The 21,799-nt window shown below is 38.3% G+C and overlaps 2 protein-coding genes across 5 annotated transcripts; one reads left to right on the top strand and one right to left on the bottom strand.

Moving 5' to 3' along the window:
* The first annotated feature begins 737 nt into the window (after nucleotides 1-737).
* On the top strand, nucleotides 738-18,514 carry LOC120419148 (merlin). 4 transcript variants are annotated; one of them, XM_039581782.2, is made up of 6 exons: nucleotides 738-1,379; nucleotides 10,130-10,699; nucleotides 11,530-11,976; nucleotides 12,038-12,486; nucleotides 16,720-16,923; nucleotides 18,209-18,514. In XM_039581782.2, the coding sequence occupies exons 1-6, from the start codon at nucleotides 1,290-1,292 to the stop codon at nucleotides 18,231-18,233; spliced, it is 1,785 nt and encodes a 594-aa protein (XP_039437716.1). In that variant the 5' UTR covers nucleotides 738-1,289; the 3' UTR covers nucleotides 18,234-18,514. The 4 variants fall into 4 exon arrangements, with proteins under 4 accessions (XP_039437716.1, XP_039437719.1, XP_039437715.1 ...); XM_039581785.2 differs by having other exon boundaries at nucleotides 16,720-16,847; XM_039581781.2 differs by lacking the exon at nucleotides 18,209-18,514 and adding an exon at nucleotides 17,013-17,171.
* A 1,265-nt stretch (nucleotides 18,515-19,779) lies between these two features.
* LOC120419162 (leucine-rich repeat-containing protein 47-like) lies at nucleotides 19,780-21,760 on the bottom strand. The gene is made up of 2 exons (XM_039581812.2): nucleotides 20,981-21,760; nucleotides 19,780-20,923 (listed from the first exon to the last, which is right to left on the bottom strand). Exons 1-2 carry the CDS (start codon nucleotides 21,600-21,602, stop codon nucleotides 19,926-19,928), a joined length of 1,620 nt encoding a protein of 539 aa, XP_039437746.1. The 5' UTR covers nucleotides 21,603-21,760; the 3' UTR covers nucleotides 19,780-19,925.
* Nucleotides 21,761-21,799: the final 39 nt, after the last annotated feature.

Here is a 21,799-nt window from a genome sequence, read left to right on the forward strand (position 1 = left end):
AAAATTCTAAAATTCTAAAATTCTAAAATTCTAAAATTCTAAAATTCTAAAATTCTAAAATTCTAAAATTCTAAAATTCTAAAATTCTAAAATTCTAAAATTCTAAATTTCTAAAATCCTAAATTTCTAAAATTCTAAAATTTTAAAATTTTAAAATTCTAAAATTCTAAAATTCTAAAATTCTAAAATTCTAAAATTCTAATATTCTAAAATTCTTAAATTCTAAAATTCTAAAATTCTAAAATTCTAAAATTCTAAAATTCTAAAATTCTAAAATTCTAAAATTCTAAAATTCTAAATTTCTAAAATTCTAAAATTCTAAAATTCTAAAATTCTAAAATTCTAAAATCCTAAATTTCTAAAATTCTAATATTCTAAAATTTTAAAATTCTTATTCTAAAATTCTAAAAGATATGATAAAATCTAATTATTAGTGTATGATAAAAGTTTCCAAACCAGTGCGGATTTAATTTGTGGTTTTATTGGTTTTGCTTGATAATCTAAAGTTTTATCGTTTTAAAACTAATTGAATTTTATTTGGAAGTCGGTAAGTTATATTTTATGAAAGTAAGTGTATTTTATAAACTCAAATAAAGGAAAACACATTTTTCGTGCAACTGACCAACCCGTCTAAAATTCCGACAAAAACATTCAAAACAACCCAACTCCGACATCTGCATCGTTTGGCGTTGTTCTTTCCCTCTCTTTCTCTCTTTCGCCATCCCATCTGTCAAATTCAATTCTGATGTGCCTTTCAAAAAAAAAAGAAGACTCCCAAAAAGTTTTATTTACAATCACAATTTTTCGCAAAAAGTCGCCGTTTTCGGGCTCTGTTCGTGTCCAAAAGTGTCCCCAACCATGCCCGGAATGTCCCCGCACGGTTATCCGATGGAGTTGGCCACGTAGGCTCGGTGGCCAGCGCGTAAAGTGCGATGGCAGATTCGTGATCTGCGGGAATTTGCTAGAATTTCGATTTCGTACTTGTTGAGTGTGGAGGAGGCAGCAGCCGAAGGTTATTCGTTTTTTTTGGGTTTTTAGATTTTCGTTGTGTTTATTGTGTTGTACAACATTTTTTTTGCGTAAGAAGAAACGCAATTGGTGGTAATCATCGGAAGGAAAATCGTGATTAATTTGAAGAAAATTCCTTCGCACAATCCCTGTTGGCTGTGAGTCAGGACAAAGTTGCACAAACACCCACTTGGAGGAGCAATACAACATTTCTCGTGAAAACGGTGCAGGAAAAGTGCCTCAAGGTGGATTCCGAAAGCATCTGGGCGCCGCCATCCGGCATGATGGCACCCTTCCGGCGCAAAAAGAGCAACAAAGAGTTCCCGGTCAAAGTGTGCACCTACGACTCGGAGCTCGAGTTCCATCTGGAGGTGAGTTTCTTGAAATTTTATAATTAAATCTCAACAGTATTTTTGGGGGCATTTTACGTTAGAAAAGATAAGAAAATTGCACAGTTGTGAAATATTTTATAATTGAAAATCGAATCCTGTTTCTGAGATCGTCATTTAAAATTAAAGCTAATTAAGTGAACAACCGATCCTAACCTGGTCGCAGCAACTTAAAGAACCTAATAAAAATAAGTAATAGATAAAGTGACACTGAAAAAAACCATCCTTGAAAAATTTAAAAATTGAATCGAAAATATATGTTCATTTTTTTGCCTTTTGAGTATTTTTTAATACCCCTGACCTAAACCGATTTCAAAATCACCCAAAACGTACAACGTTTTAATTCGACACATTCTCCGGGCTAGTTCCCTGGGCTTTGTCATAATGAGTGTCATAGGTTTGATGCTTGTTTGGCAAAGAGTATGATTTGATTCGATGTGGAATTAAAATCGAAGTGTTCAGTATATTGCTGAAGCTTCCATTTTTACACATGGACACCACTTCATGCTGCGAGAACCCACTTTGGCGTAGTCTCAGGGCTTAATCGATGGCCGGTAAGCTGTCATCGAGACAAGGAGGTTCTCTGATAGTGGAAATATCACATTTGTACAATGAACCGCTACATATGTGATTTTTCCCTATCTTAATGTGGGTGTCAGGTTAGGATGCGGGTTTAAAAAAATAGTGTTTGTAGAATTTAGGATTTTAACTATAAATATCAACTTTTTATACTTTGCCTTTAGTTACAGTGAATTTAGTAATTCTATCAGAATCGGTGATTTTCATTCAAGTAGCATAAAAACCATTCTGATTTGTCAAAATTTCCATAGAGTCTCGATCAATCAATAGTGAAATGATATCGGACTAAATTCGTTGATCTGTTGAACTAACGGTTGTCGGATTATGATTGTATCGACCATTGTTGCGAATCGAGGATCTACTGGAATTCTGACGAACAAATGGTCGTCTCTTTTTCAATTCACGACTTGTAAAATAGCAACTGTTATTATTTTTTTTTTTTTTTAAAGAAGCCAGACAGGTTTTAAAAGAAACGTTTTTTTTGGTTAATAATTAAAATGTCGGGGATTTGAGATAAGAGTAGCTTTCGGATAGGTTGCTTTTAATCTTGTATTCAATTCAAGTTAGGTAGTTATCCGCAAATGAATATTTGGACTTATATGAATAATTGAACATTTTGGACTTATGGGACTTATGAATAACACACAACTGTGCATTTATTCTAGAGTCAGATCCATACAGCGTCAGTGTTTATTTGGTCGAAGTGTACTAATTCATTGGCAGATCTGGTTCTAGTTGTAATGTACGACAAGACTACTGACGGACGTGACAGGACGAGGGCCCAGTTTAGAGGTTTCGACATCAACGATGTGCGGCTGGATCACCCTCCCAAAAAAAAAAAAAAAGAAAAAAAAAATTATATGTATATCAAATTCAAATGCGTCAATTTCAAACATGAGGTTAAATTCCTTGGACCAATTTGGATCATCCTGCTAAATTTCAAAACAATTTTTGCCTGAGTTAATTTTTACTATCTGTAAGAAAAAATGAGTTCTTTCTGAGAAATTTTTATTGAAAAAATATGTTTACTAAATTTAAACTGATCCTGGCTTGGTGCTATTGTATTAGTTTTAAATTCGATTCAATTGTTTTCTAATATATGAAGCATTTGCAGTTAAGAACAATTTAGATTAGTTAGTAACATTTCTTAGTGACAATCATAATTTTCGAATGAAAAAAATTAAAAAAATTTAAATAAGAACAGAATTTGACAGGTTTCTTGGCAACAATAATTAATTGATTCCAGATAGTCCATTTTGATTTGAATGATTTAAATATTTTTATTTTATTATTTATTATTTTTATTTTTTTTGTTTGTAACAGTTGGCCTGTTTGGCAAAATTATTTATTTATTTGTTTCAATGTTAAATGTTATTTATTTACATTTTGCAATAAAATCCGTGTAGTCAAACTCCGCTTGCACTCTTCGGTAAACATCTCTGTAGTATTCACCACGGTAACTCAACCTGTTTTGGACCGATTGCGTTAAGACCCGGAGAGAGACTCTTGAGAGAGATGAGCCGATCTTGAACTACCTCAGTGAGAGAACACAACAGCTAGACCCGAGAACACAGTTGCTAAAAAGGGATGGGGAGTTCGCTACTTCTGTCGCACGCAGTTACCCAGAGAGCATTTCAAGGAATGACGTAATTCCGGTCAAACCGCTTGAGCGTCCGTTGCGACTTTCCCTATTCTGAGGACTCCAGGGCTCGTTCACTTTGTCCCCAGCTATCAACGAGAGTGGAAGTGCAGGCCAAGTGCGAATGATTCTGATGGATATCCCTTCAGTTGACGCTCAGGCGAGGAACATCCTGGAAGGAGCGTCACTGACTACGTCCGTAGTCCTGTTAGATCTTTCTTGATCAGGACAGTATAGCTCTGGTTCCTTGCAAGTGTCCTATTTTCTTACCTCCACGTTGGCTTGGTTTTCATGATGACCTAGCTGGTGGCCTGTGGAAACGGATCGTAAACCTTTGACCAGCGAGGGTCAGAGTCGAGACGGCTAGAAGAAAGGGGCGCGCCAATGTGGGACAGGGAAGTAATTTGTGATTGTAGACGGTATTGTTTTGATTCGCAGTATGTTGAGTCAACTGCTGTGGATGTACCTGAAACATCACACAACGGGGTTTCTCTTCTTTCCGTTTTTATCTATCATCTATATTCTGTTAATTTTGTTTCACTGATTCTCTAAAGCAGCTTCTGTTTACTATCCTCCATTTGATTTCGATTTTACTTATTTGATTCTCTTATTTCTCAACGCTTTTCTACTCTATTTTACTAATTGATGCTGCTGCAACAAACTGTCTGCTTTCCCTTAATTTGGCAGCGATGTCAATTTTGTTTATAATGTGCCTTTTCTTTATTTATCTATTTAAATAATTTCTCATCTTCCCTGTAAATTGCCCATCATAACAATAATCTAAGCTTGTTTGTTATCTCTTTTCATTAACTATTGTTAATTTCTTTATCTTCTTCATAAATTACTATCTTTCTTTTACTATTGATTCTTTACATAGTATATTTCTTTCACTGTCCATTGTTTTGAAACTTCACCTTTTTCTTAAGCAAGTGAGGTTCGAGCCCTGACTCAATTTATGAAATGATTAAAGGATTAACACAAATATAACTATTGTACTTTTGAAAAACTTTTATAAAATGCTTAGGACCAAAATATTGTAACAAAACACCGCGACAAAAGAAATAGCAACAGATAAACACGACTCAACAATAGGGAAGATTTCAGGAGAAAACAATACACAGTAAATAACAATTAGTTTTTGAATTCAAACTAAAAATAAAACAGTTTTGGCTTTATGAAAGTTGATAGGCACACTATAAATGGTTAGGCGCTTATACTTACATCAAACCCTACGTAATGTACCACCCCCGGCCGAGTTAAAATGCGTAACCGGAAAAGAAGGTGTGCATGCCTGGCACGAACACTCAAAGCGTGTTCTAGCGTGCTGCTCGTACTGACTCAGAGCAAGGGTGAGATGTAGGTGTAAGGGCAGTGCGTGTTCGTCGGGAACCTGGTGCATAAGATCGGTCAAGGCCCGTTCTTACACTGAAAATTGCGAATTGCGAATTGCGAGCTATCAACGAGAGTGGAAGTGCGCGTTTTGTACCGCGAGTTTTTGGCTTTCTGTACAAAATGTAATTTAGTATAGTGACGTGTTCCTTATTTGGTCTTCTAATTAAATTTCCGTCTTTCGTTAGTTTCCCGTATAGTTATTTTGTGTGTGCGCTAGCTAAAGTAATTTTTCGTGTGCGAACAGGAGCTAGAAGGTAACTGTGCTCATTTAGAAACCGTGCATGTGCTCACAGAATTTGTTCGAACAGGAGAAAAGGAGTTCGCCCGTTAGCAACAGCGCTAACCATCCCGCAGCAGCACCAGTCCAGCACCAGGCGAAGCACGAGGACGAAGAGCGTGAGCGCACGCTAGGAGGCGATCCGTCACCACATCGCCCCGGTGAAGAAGGGAGGGTCCCTGAACCACCACACGAGGACAGCGGAGAACGTTAGTCCCGGCCGGAGTCAACCCGAAGGCCGGAGCTTCCTGTCCGGTTGCGAACACCTGACAGCCGCGGAACCGGGAAACGTCTGAACCGGCCCGAGCCACCCCGTAAGGCTGAGTCCCGCGCATTCCGGTCAGCTGTTCATCAGCTGACGGCCACGTGTCGTCCCTGAGCTGAGCAACCAGCCAAAAGCAGCAGAGAACAACAGCAGCAACAAGATCATCATTCGGTGAGTCCGTTCTTTTTGCACTTGGTGGAAGAGCACGTCCCTAGCTGACGTAGCAAGTTTTTGCCGGCTTAGTGCCGAGGCGGCAGACGCGAGTCCGCCCTTGTCGGACGCGTCCAAAGTTTGAGGTTCGAACTTGAATCCCACGGTTTCTACGCCACACGTGGATGACCCCTGAAATCTAAACGCGCGCGCGCGCAATTTCAAAGCAGTAGCCGATTTGATCAGCTGATTGCTGGAAGATGGGAAGAGCACATGAGCACGGTTAGGGAAACAGACAGAAGTAAAGATAAACGCACACACGCAAAGTAGGTAGAAGCTAGAAAACTTGAAGATGGCCACCAACACTATTGTACAAATATAAGCATGCTAAACCCAAAACGAACAAACGAGAACTCACCTTTCTTTCTGGAGTTATGAATAAAAACCACCCTAGTTCTTTTTCGGATAAATAAAACGTTCGTTTAACTGTTATTTAAAACCTACTTGTGGAGTTTCTTTAGTTGATTTGATTTGGAGTTATGTCACTTTTCGTCGTCTTTTTTCGTTCTGTTTTCTGAATGACAGAGCTTGGCGTCGAATGCACTGCCACGATCGAAGCGCTGCCTGGTGGCAGGTGGCGGCACTGCCGATGATGAGCTTTTAGGCATGGGAAGCAACACACTGGAGTAAGTTGTCTGGGTGATTTCTTGTGGTTGGAGTGACGGATTCTCGGTTTCGTTTAGTGGCAGTTCTCGGTGATCTAGCTGGTTCGATCCTGAATCCTCCGATGAGGATCAGTACAAAATGGGCTCGTCTTTTAAAAGAGTCTCGACCGGGCAAACAAACATGGCGTGCGATCTCCCTTTGGGAGTGGCGCATAAATCTCACGCTCACCAGATCGACTAGCAACGGTTACATGTTAAACGCTGTTCATCACAATTATTTTTTACTTTTAGTTTACTGCCGTTCTACGCATAATTGTCCCATGTTCAAAAAAGTGCAACTGAGAAAAACGCGATTGAAATTTTTCGACCGATTTCTGTGTTTCTACGCATAATTGTCCCGTGGGTTTCTATTCGCCCTATGTGTCCCTAATCACCCCATTTATCAGTTTATCACCTTTATTTGTAATTATCTTGCTATACAACAGGTAAACAAGACATAATGCTTAGTAAAACTAATGATTCCGTGTAAGATAATACTTGGTGGGACAATTATGCGTAGAAGTTTAACGATGGGACAAACAGACTTGGTGTTGTTTTTAATGAGTTTCCGAACAAAGTACCAGATTTTATGTGTTTTTCTTAAAGTACACATCAAACTAAATTTAAAAATGTCATAAAGTCAAAATCGTCCAAAACTGACATGGGACAATTATGCGTAGAACGGCAGTTTAGTAGGTTGCCGCTTTTTGTGTAGAGCAATTCTCTACGAAATCGGCCTTTTTTAAATTTTAATTTTTGTATCTTTTAATCCGACTGAAACTTTTTTGGTGCCTTCGGTATGCCCAAAGAAGCCATTTTGCATCATTATAATTTTCCATACGAATTTGACAGCTGTCCATACAAAAATGATGTATGAATATTCAAAAATCTGTATCTTTTGAAAAAATTTTTTGATCGATTTTGTCACTAAAACTTGATTTGCAAAAAAACACTATTTTTAATTTTTTTCATTTTTTGAGGACATCAAATGGCAACTTTTCTGAAATTTCCAGGTTGTGCAAAAAATCTTTGACCGAGTTATGAATTTTTGAAACAATACCGATTTTTTTCAAAACGAAATATTGGTCGCAATTTTTTTTATTTTTCGATGTAAAATCAAATTTGCAATCAAAAAGTACTTTAGTGAAATTTTGATAAAATGCACCGTTTTCAAGTTAAATCCATTTTTAGGTGACTTTTTTAAAAATAGTTGCAGTTTTTTATTTTTTTAAATCAGTGCACATGTTTGCCCACTATTAAAAAAAATATTTTTGAAAAGATGGGAAAATTCTCTATACTTTGCTTTTTTGAACTTTGTTGATACGACCCTTAGTTGCTGAGATATTGCCATGTAAAGGTTTAAAAACATAAAAATTGATGTTTTCGAAGTCTAACCCAAACAACCCACCATTTTCTAATGTCGATATCTCAGCAACTATTGGTCTGATTTACAATGTTAAAATATGAAACATTCGTGAAATTTTCCGATATTTTCGAAAAAAAATATTTTTTAAACAAAGACTAACTTTTAAAAAGGGCGTAATATTGAATGTTTGGCCCTTTTGAAATTCTAGTCTTGACTTAAAAATTTTAAAATATTTTTTTCGAAGAGATCGGAAAATTTCACGAATGTTCCATATTTTAACATTGTAAATCGGACCATTAGTTGCTGAGATATCGACATTAGAAAATGGTGGGTTGTTTGGTTAAGACTTAGAAAACATCAATTTTTATGTTTTTAAACCTTTGCATGGCAATATCTCAGCAATTTAGCAACATGCGCAGTAATTTAAAAAAAAATGAAAAACTGCGACTATTTTCAAAAAAGTCACCTAAAAATGGATTTAACTTGAAAACGGTGCCCTTTATTCAAATTTCACTAAAGTACTTTTTGATTGTAAATTTGATTTTACATCGAAATTTTTTTGCGACCAATATTTCGATTTTTTGAAAAAAAAATCAGTATTGATTCAAAAATTCATAACTCGGTCAAAGATTTTTTGCACAACCTGGAAATTTCAGAAAAGTTGGCATTTGATGTCCCATAAACATATCAAAAAATTAAAAATAGTGAAGGAATTGGGAGTTTTTCTTTAAAATTTTTAAACCTTTAACGTTTTTTTAAATCTTTTTGAAAAATGAGACAACTCATTATAAATACTTTACAAATCCTTATAAACATTGTAGGAATCAGAATTGAATTGTGATATGCTATTTTTTAAATTAAATTCAATAATTTTTTATCATTTATCAAAACTCGTTCTTTATTTTTCTAGAGAACTTGGCCGAAGAGTAAAATCTTACCACTGAGCAATTCCACCTCAAATCAGGAATTTTTCTGGTACTTTTGTACCCGACCCTCTCCGATTTCAATGAAACTTTTTAGACATGTTATTCTAGGCCTATAAAAGCCATTTTTGTGTATATGGAGCCAAATGTATTCGAAAATGACATTTGAGAAGGGCGTAAGTTATTTAGATATTTTTGTATTCTGTAATTTAAAAATGACTGTATCTCGAAGCCGTTGCATCGTACCAAAAAGTAGTCAAAGAAACTTGAAGGAAATTAGACGAGCTTTCTGAAAAAAAATACACTGAAAGAAAAATACACGCCACATCTATGAGATTTTTTGATTTTTAAGACCAAAACTTAAATTCAAAGGTGATGTTACGATTTTTTTTTCGTTCAAAATTGTTGTGAAAATAGCCTAAAATGTGACAGAAGACTCACGAAAAATGCAGGATGGTATGTCTCTCCTAAAAAATACAAAAATCATTGACTAAAACTGTTTTTTTGAAAAGTGGTCTAAACGTCGAAATTTTCGAAAACCGAAAGTGGGAATCGATTCTCCAGACAATTTTACATAAAAGTCTACAGCGGTTTTTGAAATAAAAACATTGAAAAAACCAGCTTGTTTTGTGGTTTTTGGCATGTTTATATGACAGACTTTATTTTTCAGTCTTGAAATTTTTTTACTGGAAAGCTCGTCCAATTTCCCATAAGTTTGCCAGTTTTAGTAAATGATTTTTGTATTTTTTTAGGAGAGACATACCGTCCTGCATTTTTCGTGAGTCTTTTTGTAACATTTTAGGCTATTTCCTCAAAAATATTGAACGAAAAAATATCGTGACTTAACCTTAAAATTTAGGCTTTAAACATAAAAATTAAAAAATCTCATAAAAGTGGCGTGTATTTTTGTTTCTGTGTATTTTTTTCCGAAAGCCCGTCCAAATTCCTACAAGTTTGTATTTGACCACTTTTTTGTACGATACAACGGCTTCGAGATACAGTCATTTTTAAATTACAGAATACAAAAATATCTAAATATTACGCCCTTTTAAAATGTCATTTTCGAATACATTTGGCTCCATATACACAAAAATGGCTTTTATAGGCCTAGGATAACATGTCTAAAAAGTTTTATTGAAATCGGAAAGGGTCGGGTACAGAAGTACCAGAAAAATTCCTGATTTGAGATGGAATTGCTCCACTTAAAAACGTCATGCCGTTGGTTGCAACGCTTGCTTAGAGCGTATTCTAGCCCTTATACCTTCTCGAAAATCGTCCAATTTCAAGCAAAACTTACTTGAGGATCCCGTGGAGATTTTCCCTTGTCTCCTTAAAAATTTAATATTAACTATTTAATAGTGGGAGCTTCAAAACTTCCCTTTCTTGTTTAGGGTTAATTGGTAAGAGCCAACATCATTTTTTTTTGTTTCTCCCCAGCACCGCGCCACCGGTGGCTTCCTGTTCGATCTGATCTGCCGCACGATCGGGCTGCGCGAGACGTGGTACTTTGGGCTGCGCTACGTCGACAAGAAGGGCTACAAAAGCTGGCTCAAGATGGACAAAAAGGTGCTCGACCAGCACATCAACCTGAGCAACCCCGAGGGCTGCGTGTTCATGTTCATGGCCAAGTTCTTCCCGGAGAACGTGCAGGAGGAGCTGGTCCAGGAGGTCACGCAGCACATGTTCTTCCTGCAGATCAAGGAGGCGATCCTGTCGATGGAGGTGTACTGTCCGCCGGAGGCCTCGGTGCTGCTCGCGTCGTACGCCGTCCAGGCCAAGTACGGGGACTACGACGAGGCGGTCTGCAAGCCGGGCATGCTGATCAGTGAGAACTTGCTGCCCCAGCGGGTTATCGACCAGTACCAGATGACGCCGCAGATGTGGGAGGAACGCATCAAGACGTGGTACGCCGACCATCGGGGAATGTCGCGGGACGAGGCGGAGATGGAGTATTTGAAGATTGCGCAGGATCTGGACATGTTCGGGGTGAACTACTTCCCGATTACGGTGAGTTGTTTGGGCTTTATGTCATGGACGGTCTCAGGAACAATTCTTTTTTGCCTTCCTCACCTCAATGAGGAAAGGCTATAAAATCACTCGAAAAATGAACTTCTTTATTCGACCTCGTAGACCCACCTTCACGTATACCTATCGACTCAGAATCAAATTCTGAACAAATGTCTGTGCGTGTGTCTGGATGTGAGTCCGTGCACCGAAAAAATATGCACACGATTATCTCCGGACTGGCTTAACTGATTTGGACCGTTTTGGTCTCATTCGATCCGCCTTGGGGTCCCACAAGACCCTAGTTAATATTATGATGTTTAGTGAAGTACTTCAAAAGTTATGCTAAAAAAACGATTTTAGCTAAACTTCTGAAGATTGTAAAAAGGGTGGTTTTTGGAAGAAACCCCGTCATGCTACATATTGTTAGAAAGGTATTTGAAAGACCTTTTCAATGCATTCAAAAGATTGAAGATCTGACAACCCCATCAAAAGTTATGAGCACTTAAGTGTTATTTATACACTTTTTTGGGGCCGGATCTCAAATATTTTGATGAAAAAGCTGTCCGGATCTACCATGCGATCCATCGTTGGATAGGTAATCAAAAGACCTTTCCAATAAGCCCAAGAGATTGAGGATCTGACAACCCTATCAAAAGTTATGAGTACTTTAGTGTTTTATATACACTTTTTTTTAGGCCGGATCTCAGATATTTTGATAAAAATAAGTGTTATTTTTACACTTTTTTTGAGGCTGTGTAGGGTATTCACTTTCATGAATGCAAGGAAGGCACCAACCACCTTAAGGTGGATTAAGTAACGTTTTTTTTCAGAACAAGAAAAACACAGAAGTATACGTTGGCGTAACGGCGCTCGGTCTCAACATCTACACCAAGGAGAACAAGCTGACCCCGATGACGACCTTCCCGTGGAACGAAATCCGCAACATCAGCTTCGACGGGAAAAAGTTCTTCGTGAAGACGAACGAGGAAAAGGGCAACTCGGTGGCGACCACGTTCTACTCGGAAAAGGCCCGCACAAACAAGGAACTGCTGGACCTGTGCGTCGGCAACCACGAGCTGTACATGAAGCGACGCAAGCCGGACACGATGGAGATCCAGCAGATGAAAACTCAAGCCAAGGAGGAGAAACACCGGCGACACATCGAGCGCAACAAGCTGGCCCGCGAGAAGCAACTGCGCGAAGAAGCCGAACAGGAGCGTGCCAACATGGAGAAAAGACTGATGCAGCTGCAGGAGGACATGGCCGCGGCCAACGAGGTAAGACAATCGCTACAAATCTCCCCGTAATCTCTCTCTAAACCCCGTCCCAATCCGCCAGATGTTACGCCGCAGCGAGGAAGCCGCCGAACTGCTGGCGGAGAAGAACCGCGTCGCCGAGGAGGAAGCCCTGCTCCTGTCGCACAAAGCCCTCGAAGTGGAGCAGGAAATCAGCCGGATGCGCTTGACGGCGCGCAAAACCGAAGAGGAGAAAAATTACCTCGAGCGAAAAACTCAGGAAGCGGAACTCCTGACGGCCCGCATGATTGAGGAAAGTCGCAAGCGGGCCATGGAGGCGGACAAGCTGAAGAACGAGCTGATCCATGCACGGGTCGCGGAGAAGGAAGCCAAGGAGAAGCTGCTCAACTTTCTGAGCAGGACGTCGACCGAGTCGATCTTCATTACGCCCTCGTCCTCGCCGGAGACGCCGGCGCTCGGCGAGAGCAATACGTACGACCTGCTGGCGGACGGCGATATGGATCAGCTGTCGCTGGAGATCGAGAAGGAAAGGTGGGTGGAGAGAGGCTTGTGTTTGGATATTCCTTATCAATAAGGAATTTGTTTGAAACGTTATCGAAAAATACTGACTTAAATTTACTAACTTTCTTGGACGGCCAAAAATTTCTAAATATTTCATTTTTTTCTCATCATAAATTTTCTTTAAATCTTGTTTAATAAATTCATCATTTTCCAAACACAGCTGAAATTTTAAAAATTCATAAATTGTCACTACAGTCTAGCCTCGATTATCCAAAGGTTTGCATGGGACTTCGGATTATCGAATCACGAACAAAAAAAATCCGTATTTCTTCTTACTTTTGACATCAAACTTGGGTTCTGCGAAGCAATTATAGTCAAATTTGAATGGTTAATTGCCTATTAAATTAAAAAATTCAATGTTTCAATTTTTCATCACCGCCATTTTGGCAGTCCTCTTGGATTCAAAATTTCTAAATCACTTTAGAGTAGTTCAGAGGTCATAGTCATAGAGTTCAACAATAAAAAACACAGCGAAAAAAAAATATTTTTTTGTGATTCGATTATCCGAAGCGAAATTTTGCCAAGGCTTTCGGATAATCGAGAATGGACTGTATTTCTAAAAATCCTGAAATTCGTTTAATCTGGAATTTCGAAATTTTCCTGAAACCATCATTAGAGTTAACATTGGGTCGGGGGGATGAAATTTGGTCATACAAAAGTGCACTATTTTGTATGACACAATGTCACCCCTGATGACAGAATTACAATTTAAGAGTAAACTACCTAAGTTATTAAAATTTATGAATTAAAAAAACTTAAAAAAATATTGTTTGAGGTTCAGAACATCAGAATTTTAATGTTTACACATTCTTTAAATTTGAAGATTTTTTAAAATAACTTTTATGATTTATAAAATTTTTGATTCCTTAAAATTGCTAAAAAGTCTATAACAAAACTTCTACAATTCCTAAATTACTAAGAAATCACAAGTTTATTTTCTATCTTAGATTCCAAATTTGAAAAAAACTTCAAAATTTTTAACAATTTTTAAATCCCCCTCAAAACTCATGTGATACTTTGTCGGAGAAGCAGTCGATTGGGCGGTCTCTATCACTCAAGTATCGGACTAACATTCCCATCCACTTCCCCGTGACCCTACCACTGGTCGTGGCCGGCGCCGGTATTGATCAGCATGATAGGGGCCTTTGAGAAGTTGCGAAGCGAGGAAAGATAGCTCCCACTTATCTTCCACGGCTCGTGGATGTAACTTCTGGAGGTCCTGGTCAATAACGGAGTAGCAACTGCGGGTGGGCACCTATGCCTATGCTTATGCTTATGCTTATGCTAAAATTTTTAACAATTTTTAAATGTTTTGATTTTTTTAATTTCGTAAACCATTAAAATAAAAAAAATAGTCGTTAAAATGTCGTTAATTTGATGATTTTGCCTAATTTTATTTTTTTTCTCAATTCCATAAATTTTCTTTTTTGATATTTTATTCTATCTTTCGGTTTTTGTTGATCAGGTAAATTGTCAAATAGAGTTTTATTAACCAAATAAGGAACGAAAAATACGCATTTTTTAAAGTTATTTTGAAATATCGAAAAAGCTTTCTAAAATGCATATAAAAATAATTTCCTTTAATTCATAAGAATCAAATTTTCATGGATTTACTTACTTTCTATATTGACTCAATTTTCTTAAATTGCTAACAATTGTAAAAATTATAAAAATAAAAAAATAATTTAAATACTCTGTATTTGAAATACTATTTACTTATCTTTCTGATTTATCAAATCTGGAGTTTTTTTAAAAGGACCAATAAACCAATTTCTTTGTTTTTGCTTTTTGGGTGTTTTTTAATACCCCTGACTCAAGGCGGTTCTAAAAACACCCAAAAAGCAAAAACTGGAAATTTGGTTTATTGGACCTTTTCAAAAAAACTCCTGAAATGTTCAAGCATCCTAAATTTGCATTCAAATAGATTTTCTTGAAAACTTTTCACTAAATTTACTGAATATTTAAAAAAATTAAAATAACTAAATTCATCCAATTGCTAAAAGTAATAAAAATCCTGAGTCCTGCATTTTCTTGAAATCTTTTTATTAAATCTACTCATTTTCTTTAAAATATAACAAAAAATACTAAAATCTTCTATTTTTTCAAAAAATTAAAATTACCTAAATCCTGAAATTTTCTGAAATTCCTTTTTTTCCAAAATTTCAAACAATAAATAAAACAATGTTTTAAAAAATTTCTTGAAATCTTTTGATTAAATTTACTAACATCGATTAAATTTACTGGATCTTATTTTTTTATTACTGAATTAATCCATTTAATAAAAATACTTAAATTCCTAAAATCCAAAAAATCCAAATTTTCCCATAATTCCTGAAATATAAAATAAAAATTCATAAATTTTCGATATTTTCTAAACTTTATTTTGATTTCAGAAATACGTGAATTTTTTATTCTGTTTTTTTGAATTCTTCGTGGTTCCAAAATTTTGAATTCTCTAATTGTTTTCAAATTTCGTATATTTTTTCAACTACTATTTGGTAAAAATCCTAATTTCTATTTCTATCTGCTAAAATTCTTCGCTGTTCCAAAATTTCTTAATCTATAATTGTTTTCAAATTGTTTTCCTATATTTTTTACGCTATTTCGTAAAAATCTTAACTCAACCTCTACATTTTCGAATTTCATGAATTTCTAAAATTTAGAAAAATCCTTGAATTTCTTTAGTTTTGTAATTTTTCCTAAAATCATAAATTTTCTCTATTTCATAAATTTTCGAAATTTCATTTACTTCATGATATTTTTTTTCATTCATTATATTTTTTTTATTTCTCTTATTTTATAAAATTAATAAAAAAAAGTTTTTAAATGGCCTACATTTTTTTTAAAAAAACTTTAAAAAATTACAGCACTTGTTCATTCTAAATTTATCATTTTTACACAGTTTCCTAACACTGCTTAGTTCTTAAAATTCCTACGACATTCTCAATGCCATATATTCATATTTTTTTTATATTTCTTCTTTTTTTTATAAGCAATCTATAAATTTTTAAAATTCCTGAAGCAACTGAAATTTTCCATACTAAATTTCCTAGCATTTTTTTTCCTTGAAGCTCAACATTGCCAACTTTTTGCAACCATTAAAATTTAACTTTATCTACTTTCATGACGTTTTCAAAATTTTCTTTTTTTATTAAATTAGTTAGAAAAAATTGAAAGATCTGATGAAAATTTGCAATGCTTTTGTGTATTTATTAAAACGGCTTCTTTCTCTATTAAGTATCCCGCAAAGTTACTTATTCTTCCTGGAAATGCTTTGATTTGTTGAAAAATCTCCTATTTTTGTAAATTTACGAACCATTTAATTTCTTTAAATGGCTTAAGTTTGAAAAATCCAAAAATTCCTTTATAAATCTAAATCTAAATTAACTGTAATTACTAACCAATGGAATACCTGATTCGAGTGGTAGTTTGACAGTTCGCTCCATAAGAAATACATTGCTCACTACCAATCGCGTCGGGTACTCCATTGTTATTTCCAAAGTTTTATATATTAACTTTGAATTTTAAGTATTCCTGAAATTCAAAAAAATAATTTTTCCTTCTCAAGAATTATCTATATTTCGATATTAAGATTTTCTTCAATAAATTAAATATTTAAATGTTGTTTAACATGTCAAATAACGTGTTGATGTATTATTATTGTGACATTGTTATATTTTGATATTTTTCAATATTGATATTAAAAAAAAAATACATTTAGTTCTTTCGATATTTTGATATGTTGAAGTTTTGGATATTTTCATATTTTATAAGATAGTTATATAATTTTCTTTATTAAACTTTTTGTATTGTGGTATTTTTTTATTTTTTTTTTTTTTGTAAATTCCACTTAATTTTCTTTAAAATTTGTGAGTATTTCATGGGGCCATGCATAAACTTCGTGGACACTTGTAGAGGGGTTGTATGGACAATTGTCTACCGCGGGGGAGTGGGGGGGGGGGGGCGGGGGGGGGGCACGTGGTTTATGGACGGTCCCCACCCAAATCTCTTCACGTCTTCACCTACTAATTCCTGAGAATATTCGGCTTCGACGAAATTTGAGTTATTTTAAATATGCACGCCCGGTGTTCCACTTTCCATCGGTTCCATGCGCGGATTTTGACAGTTACGTCTGTCGACCGTACACGCTAAACAAATAACGCATTAACGCTGTTACTTTTCTACCGTTATTTTCGTCTCCAGAGTGGAATACCTGACCAAGTCGAAGCAGGTGCAGAACCAGCTCAAGGAGCTCCGCTCCGAGATCGAACAGCTCAAGATCGGCGAGAGCAGCCCGCTGGACACGATCAGCGCCCAGCAGATGCGCCTAGGTGAGACCAAGTACTCCACGCTCAAAAAGCTCAAGTCGGGCTCCACGAAAGCACGGGTAGCGTTCTTTGAGGAATTGTAAGTGACTACTACTCTGACCACCACATCTCCTACATCTTTCTCTCTCTTCTACATACCAATTTCATATCATTTTTGTTGGTGTTTAGCCAGTGTTCTTCTTTTCCGGAAGAAGGATGAAACGCTTCTTCGACGCTTTTGTTTATCTTTTTTGACTGTTAGTTTTCTTTTTTCGGTTTCCGTTACTTTTTTTCTACTGTTCGTTTTGGCCATAGATTTTTATCGTGAGTTGTGTTAAATTAAAGAATTGTGTCATACAAAAAATACTCTCTCTGGCGTACCCACGATCGTACTATTCTCCTCGTTGCCAAATTTTCAAAAATACCTTAGCGCATCGGAAAGAACTAGTATGTAGCAGTGATACTGACAATAAAAAAGAAATAAAGCGCCGTTCTGTAAACTTGTAAGTGCTTGTGTAAGAGTTGTGCCTGGTAGTAGCGAGAACAACTAGCCTCCCTCGATTATAAGTAGAACACTTAAACTGTATCTTATTTATAAAACTTTACACTGTAAAATGTTTTCAGTCATCACTAGTGACAATTAGATGTATTTTATATCATTCATTTGTTCCATTTCCCCCCTCAGAATGCCACGTAGTTTCTGTTATTTAATCATCGGCAGGCTCATTTACTCGTAGTATTCTCATCAAACATATTAGACAAACGAAGCGACAAGCGAACACTCTTATCGGAATACAATCCATCCTTGTTGTTACATTTTCTACACAAAAAAAACGCACACACACATATACGAATCACTTTTATACAAAGGATTATAAACAATTAGAACTTTATTTTACAGTTATCTAAAATGGTAAACAATTACATTAAGTCACAAAACAGAAAATAACTAATAAAAGCATTATTTTGTAAGACAATAAATCTTTGTTCCAATTTCACCTGTTCCTGTGCAGTGTACAGAAAAAAAACAAGTCAAACATTCCAAATCATTCCCGTTCGTTTCGTGTCGCAGTTTGTGTGTGTTCCCCACTTCTTATCTTCTTCCATTTCGGTGATTTAAGGTAAATTTTTGTTCTTGTTTGATGGTTTCTGTGTGAGTGTTACCTTTTATTTCATTGTTCATATCTTTTTCTTTTTAGCGTTTCTTTTCTCTTTTTTGGTTGTGTTGTATTTCTGGTTTTTTTTTCGTTTTACGGTGCATCTCTGTCGTACTCATCCTCTGATTCCATGCTGGTTGTGTTGTGCAGTACACCATGCAGCGCGCACTAACGTTGAACTTTTTTCATATGTTTTTCTTTCTCTTTCACGCGTCAACTATCTCGCAGAGAGCCGGAGGAATCGCTAGCGTAAGCGTCAGTTGCGAAGCGGCAACGGGGAAAACAATACTCATCATCAGTGTAGTATACGGATACAGATTTCTTCCCGTCACAGAGCACAGTGCGAAGTGTCATCTCAGGGTTGCCAAGCTTGAAAAAAATGTTGTGCCTTTTTACTCCCAGTGATAGCAACATTGTGGCAACTCCATCGTCGAAGCGCGGCGAACATCAACGGACAGTTTGGATACGCTTCTTTTTTAATTATTTCGGATAGAAAACGATTTTAAAAATTGTGAATAAAGTTTTTTAACTAAACATTAGTTGGTTTTTGGGTAGTTCTACTTTACAGTGTACGCTGTGTCGCGTGCGCGCATTTGACAGCTAGCAGATCGATCGACGCAGGCGGAACGAGAACAAACGGAAAATTAAACGTCAACAACGAAAAAGATCAGTTTATTTTGCGACGGAGCGGGTTCCCCGTACGGCGCCGAAGCAAGCCCTTCGTTTTCTGTGTGTTGTTTGTTATTGTTTGACGGGTGCCCGTGCTGTGGCTTGGCGATCGATCAGAAGAATCATAAACAATCTGAGCAAGCGGGAGCACTGACGTAGCTGTACAGGTCAACTGCGAAAAGACACCGAATATGTAAGCTGTTGTGAAATTGTGAACTATGAGTGTAATTAATTAAGGAAATAGTGTTTACTTCGACTACTCCGCTCACAGATCCGATACCCGGTGCGACTGTCTTCCGCGTCTCAATAAAGTGATTTGGCAACGGTTGTGGAAGTTGGACGTGTTTCAAATTGTAAATAAAATCCAGGTTTGACTTTTGGGACGGGTAGTTTCTGCCAAACATCAAAGTAAGCTGAGCCAAACTTTACAAGACGTAAGGTGATAGATCAGTTCAACTATTTCCTTATGACGACAAAATGTAAATACAGTGGATTCTCTGGCTGTCGATCTTCTCGATATCAATATTGCTCCAGCTGACAATAAATGTAATTACGAAAGACCTAGAAACGGTGTAAAAGAGCTACCACAGCTTGTAGACGCAAGAAAGACGAATTGGATTGGCCATGAATACGGCGAAAACAATGTTTATGAGAGGATGGAGCTCAAAGGACGCGTCGGCCCCTCAAGTCTCACACATTTAGCTGTGGTTGGCGATGTGTGCGAGTTCGTGTACTTGGGATCGCTGGTAACTGCCGACAACGACACAAGACACTGATTAGACCTGTTGTCCTCTATGGTCACGAGATCTGGACGCTGCGGCTAGAGGACGAGCGAGCCCTTGAAGTGTTTGAACGAAAGGTGTTACAAACGATCCACGGTGGAGTACGTACAGCTCAGAATAGAATAGACCATCAAGGCTATTCGCATGGGATGTTTGGACCTGGTTGGGGTGAATCTGAATAATGTGAACTGTCACGAGGTGAATTCTCTGAATCAATCTACAAGCTGCGAAGGTGGAGACGATCGTAGAGGAACAACTGACGGCGTTTATCGAATCAACTTTTTGCTGGAGTTGGAGCAGTGCATTGAAAAAGGAATTTTCGACATCGATTGATTTAAAGACAACGAACACAGATTTGCCGAAGGAGTTTTATTAACCAGATAGTGTTAATAACATGAATATAGGTGATTGTTAGTACACAACGTCAGCGTTGGACGCTTCTTCGTAGAATATAAACAGCGATCGCGATCAACTTTGGAACCCTAGCCTGCCCTTCAACACCCACCAAACTCCACGTCGATATTCTCGTCCTCCCCGAACTCCAACTCTCCCTTCCCGGGAAACACCGAGTGGAAGTTCCCGTCGCCGTCAAACAGCCGAACCTGCTCCACGCTCAACTCCGCGTTCTTATCGTAAACCACCCTGCTGGAACCGCCGCCCGCTTTGCCCTTTCCGCCCTTCTTCTTCCCCTCCGGCGCCACCCTCGTAACGGTCACATCGAGCAGTAGCAGGCCCTTCAACAGCGCCAGCATCACCTTCCGGGCGCACTCGGCACTGACCGAGCTGGTCACCTCCAGCAGCAGGTGGCGCGTTTCCGGCCCAACCTTCGTCTCGTCGCAATTGGTCAACGGGGGCAAACTGATGACCTTCTTGTCCTCGTCGGCGAAGAACACAAACACCTCGCCCTTGAGCAGGTTGATGAACTTGTGCACGCCCGAGTACGTGTTGCGCTTCTTCTCCTTCCGGATGGCTTCCGCTTGCTGGCGCAGATCCTCGTAATACTTGGCGGCGGTCACCTTGGACTTCCCGTTCAACGGAGTAATCTCAATCTGCTCGGAAAGATCCGCTTGGTAGCGCAGGTCGCCCTTGATCTTGGCCAGATCGTGCGTGGCGATGGTCGCGAACTCTCGCTTGCCACACTCGTTGTCGTGGAGGTCGTTCTGCAGCTGCAGGAACTTCTTCATGCTGCCGATGGTAAAGTCCCGGACGATGCAGTGCAGCACGTGCGGTCGCAGCTGTTTGGCCTCCGGGCTGAAGCTGACTCGCCGGGCGGAATCCGCCGGCTTGAGGACGGTGATTTTTGGACGGATTTCGGCGGGGCCTTTGGGTTCGTCGGATTCGGCTTCCTGGGCAAAGTTTGAACTGGATGACGCGTTGGCAGGGGCCACGTGCCCGTTCTTCTCGACGTAATCCAGAACCTGCTTGCTTCGGCACTGCTCCACCAGCTTTTTGAGACGCTTGTCCTTCAGGGGATTCTCCTTGAGGTTGATTTCTGAGAAATAAACGTCGAAATAAGTCATTTTCCCCAAACCAGTCTACCTCAAATTACCTTTCAACCGTGGGCACTTGACCAGAAACTGCGGCACCAGCTCAATCTTATTCTCCGCCACGTTCAGCGTCTTCAACCCGTTCTGCTTGACCAACCCCGCCGGAATCTCCCTGATCTGATTTTTCTCCAGATTTATATCCGAAAGATGCTGCACTTCCAGCTTGCTCAACGGCAACTCCGGAAACCGTTCCAACTGATTCGAGCTCAAATTAATAATAATCAACCCCTCCAGCGCGGACAAATCCGCCTCCTTCAGCAAATTCCCACTCAAATTAATCGTCGTCAGCGTCTTCAGCTGGCCAATCTCGCCCGGCACCCGCTCAATTTTGTTCCCCGACAAATCCAGCACCTTTAGCGCCGACAGGCGCCCAATCTCCGCGGGAATTTCAACAATTCGATTCCGAAAAAGCAGCAGCGACTGCAAGTGCTTCAAATCGGCAATCTTCGGTGAAATCACGTCCAGCGGACTGTCGTTAACGTCCAGCAGATTGAGCGCCGACAGCTGGAAGATTGTTTCGTCCAGCTGGCCGGAATTTTCCTCGAAGCGCTTCCGGGCACCGGCGCCGGACAGCTTCAGCTCGCGGCGGTTCTCCTCTTTGGCGGTTTTCACTTCGGGCCACATCGTGCGACGGTGTGGTGTGGTCGAACTGTTTGATTAACTAACTTTTGCGATGAAATTTTATCGATTTATTTCGAAGAGTGCTGAAATAATTATAAACGATGACTCTTTTCGCGAATGCGAAGCAAACATGCGGCGTAGAAAAACAACAGAAGTGTAAACAAACCGCAAGCTGGTTTTGACAGTTGTGTGTACTAAAT

The sequence above is a fragment of the Culex pipiens genome, chromosome 2, assembly GCF_016801865.2.
Source record: "Culex pipiens pallens isolate TS chromosome 2, TS_CPP_V2, whole genome shotgun sequence".
Lineage (NCBI taxonomy): Eukaryota > Metazoa > Arthropoda > Insecta > Diptera > Culicidae > Culex > Culex pipiens.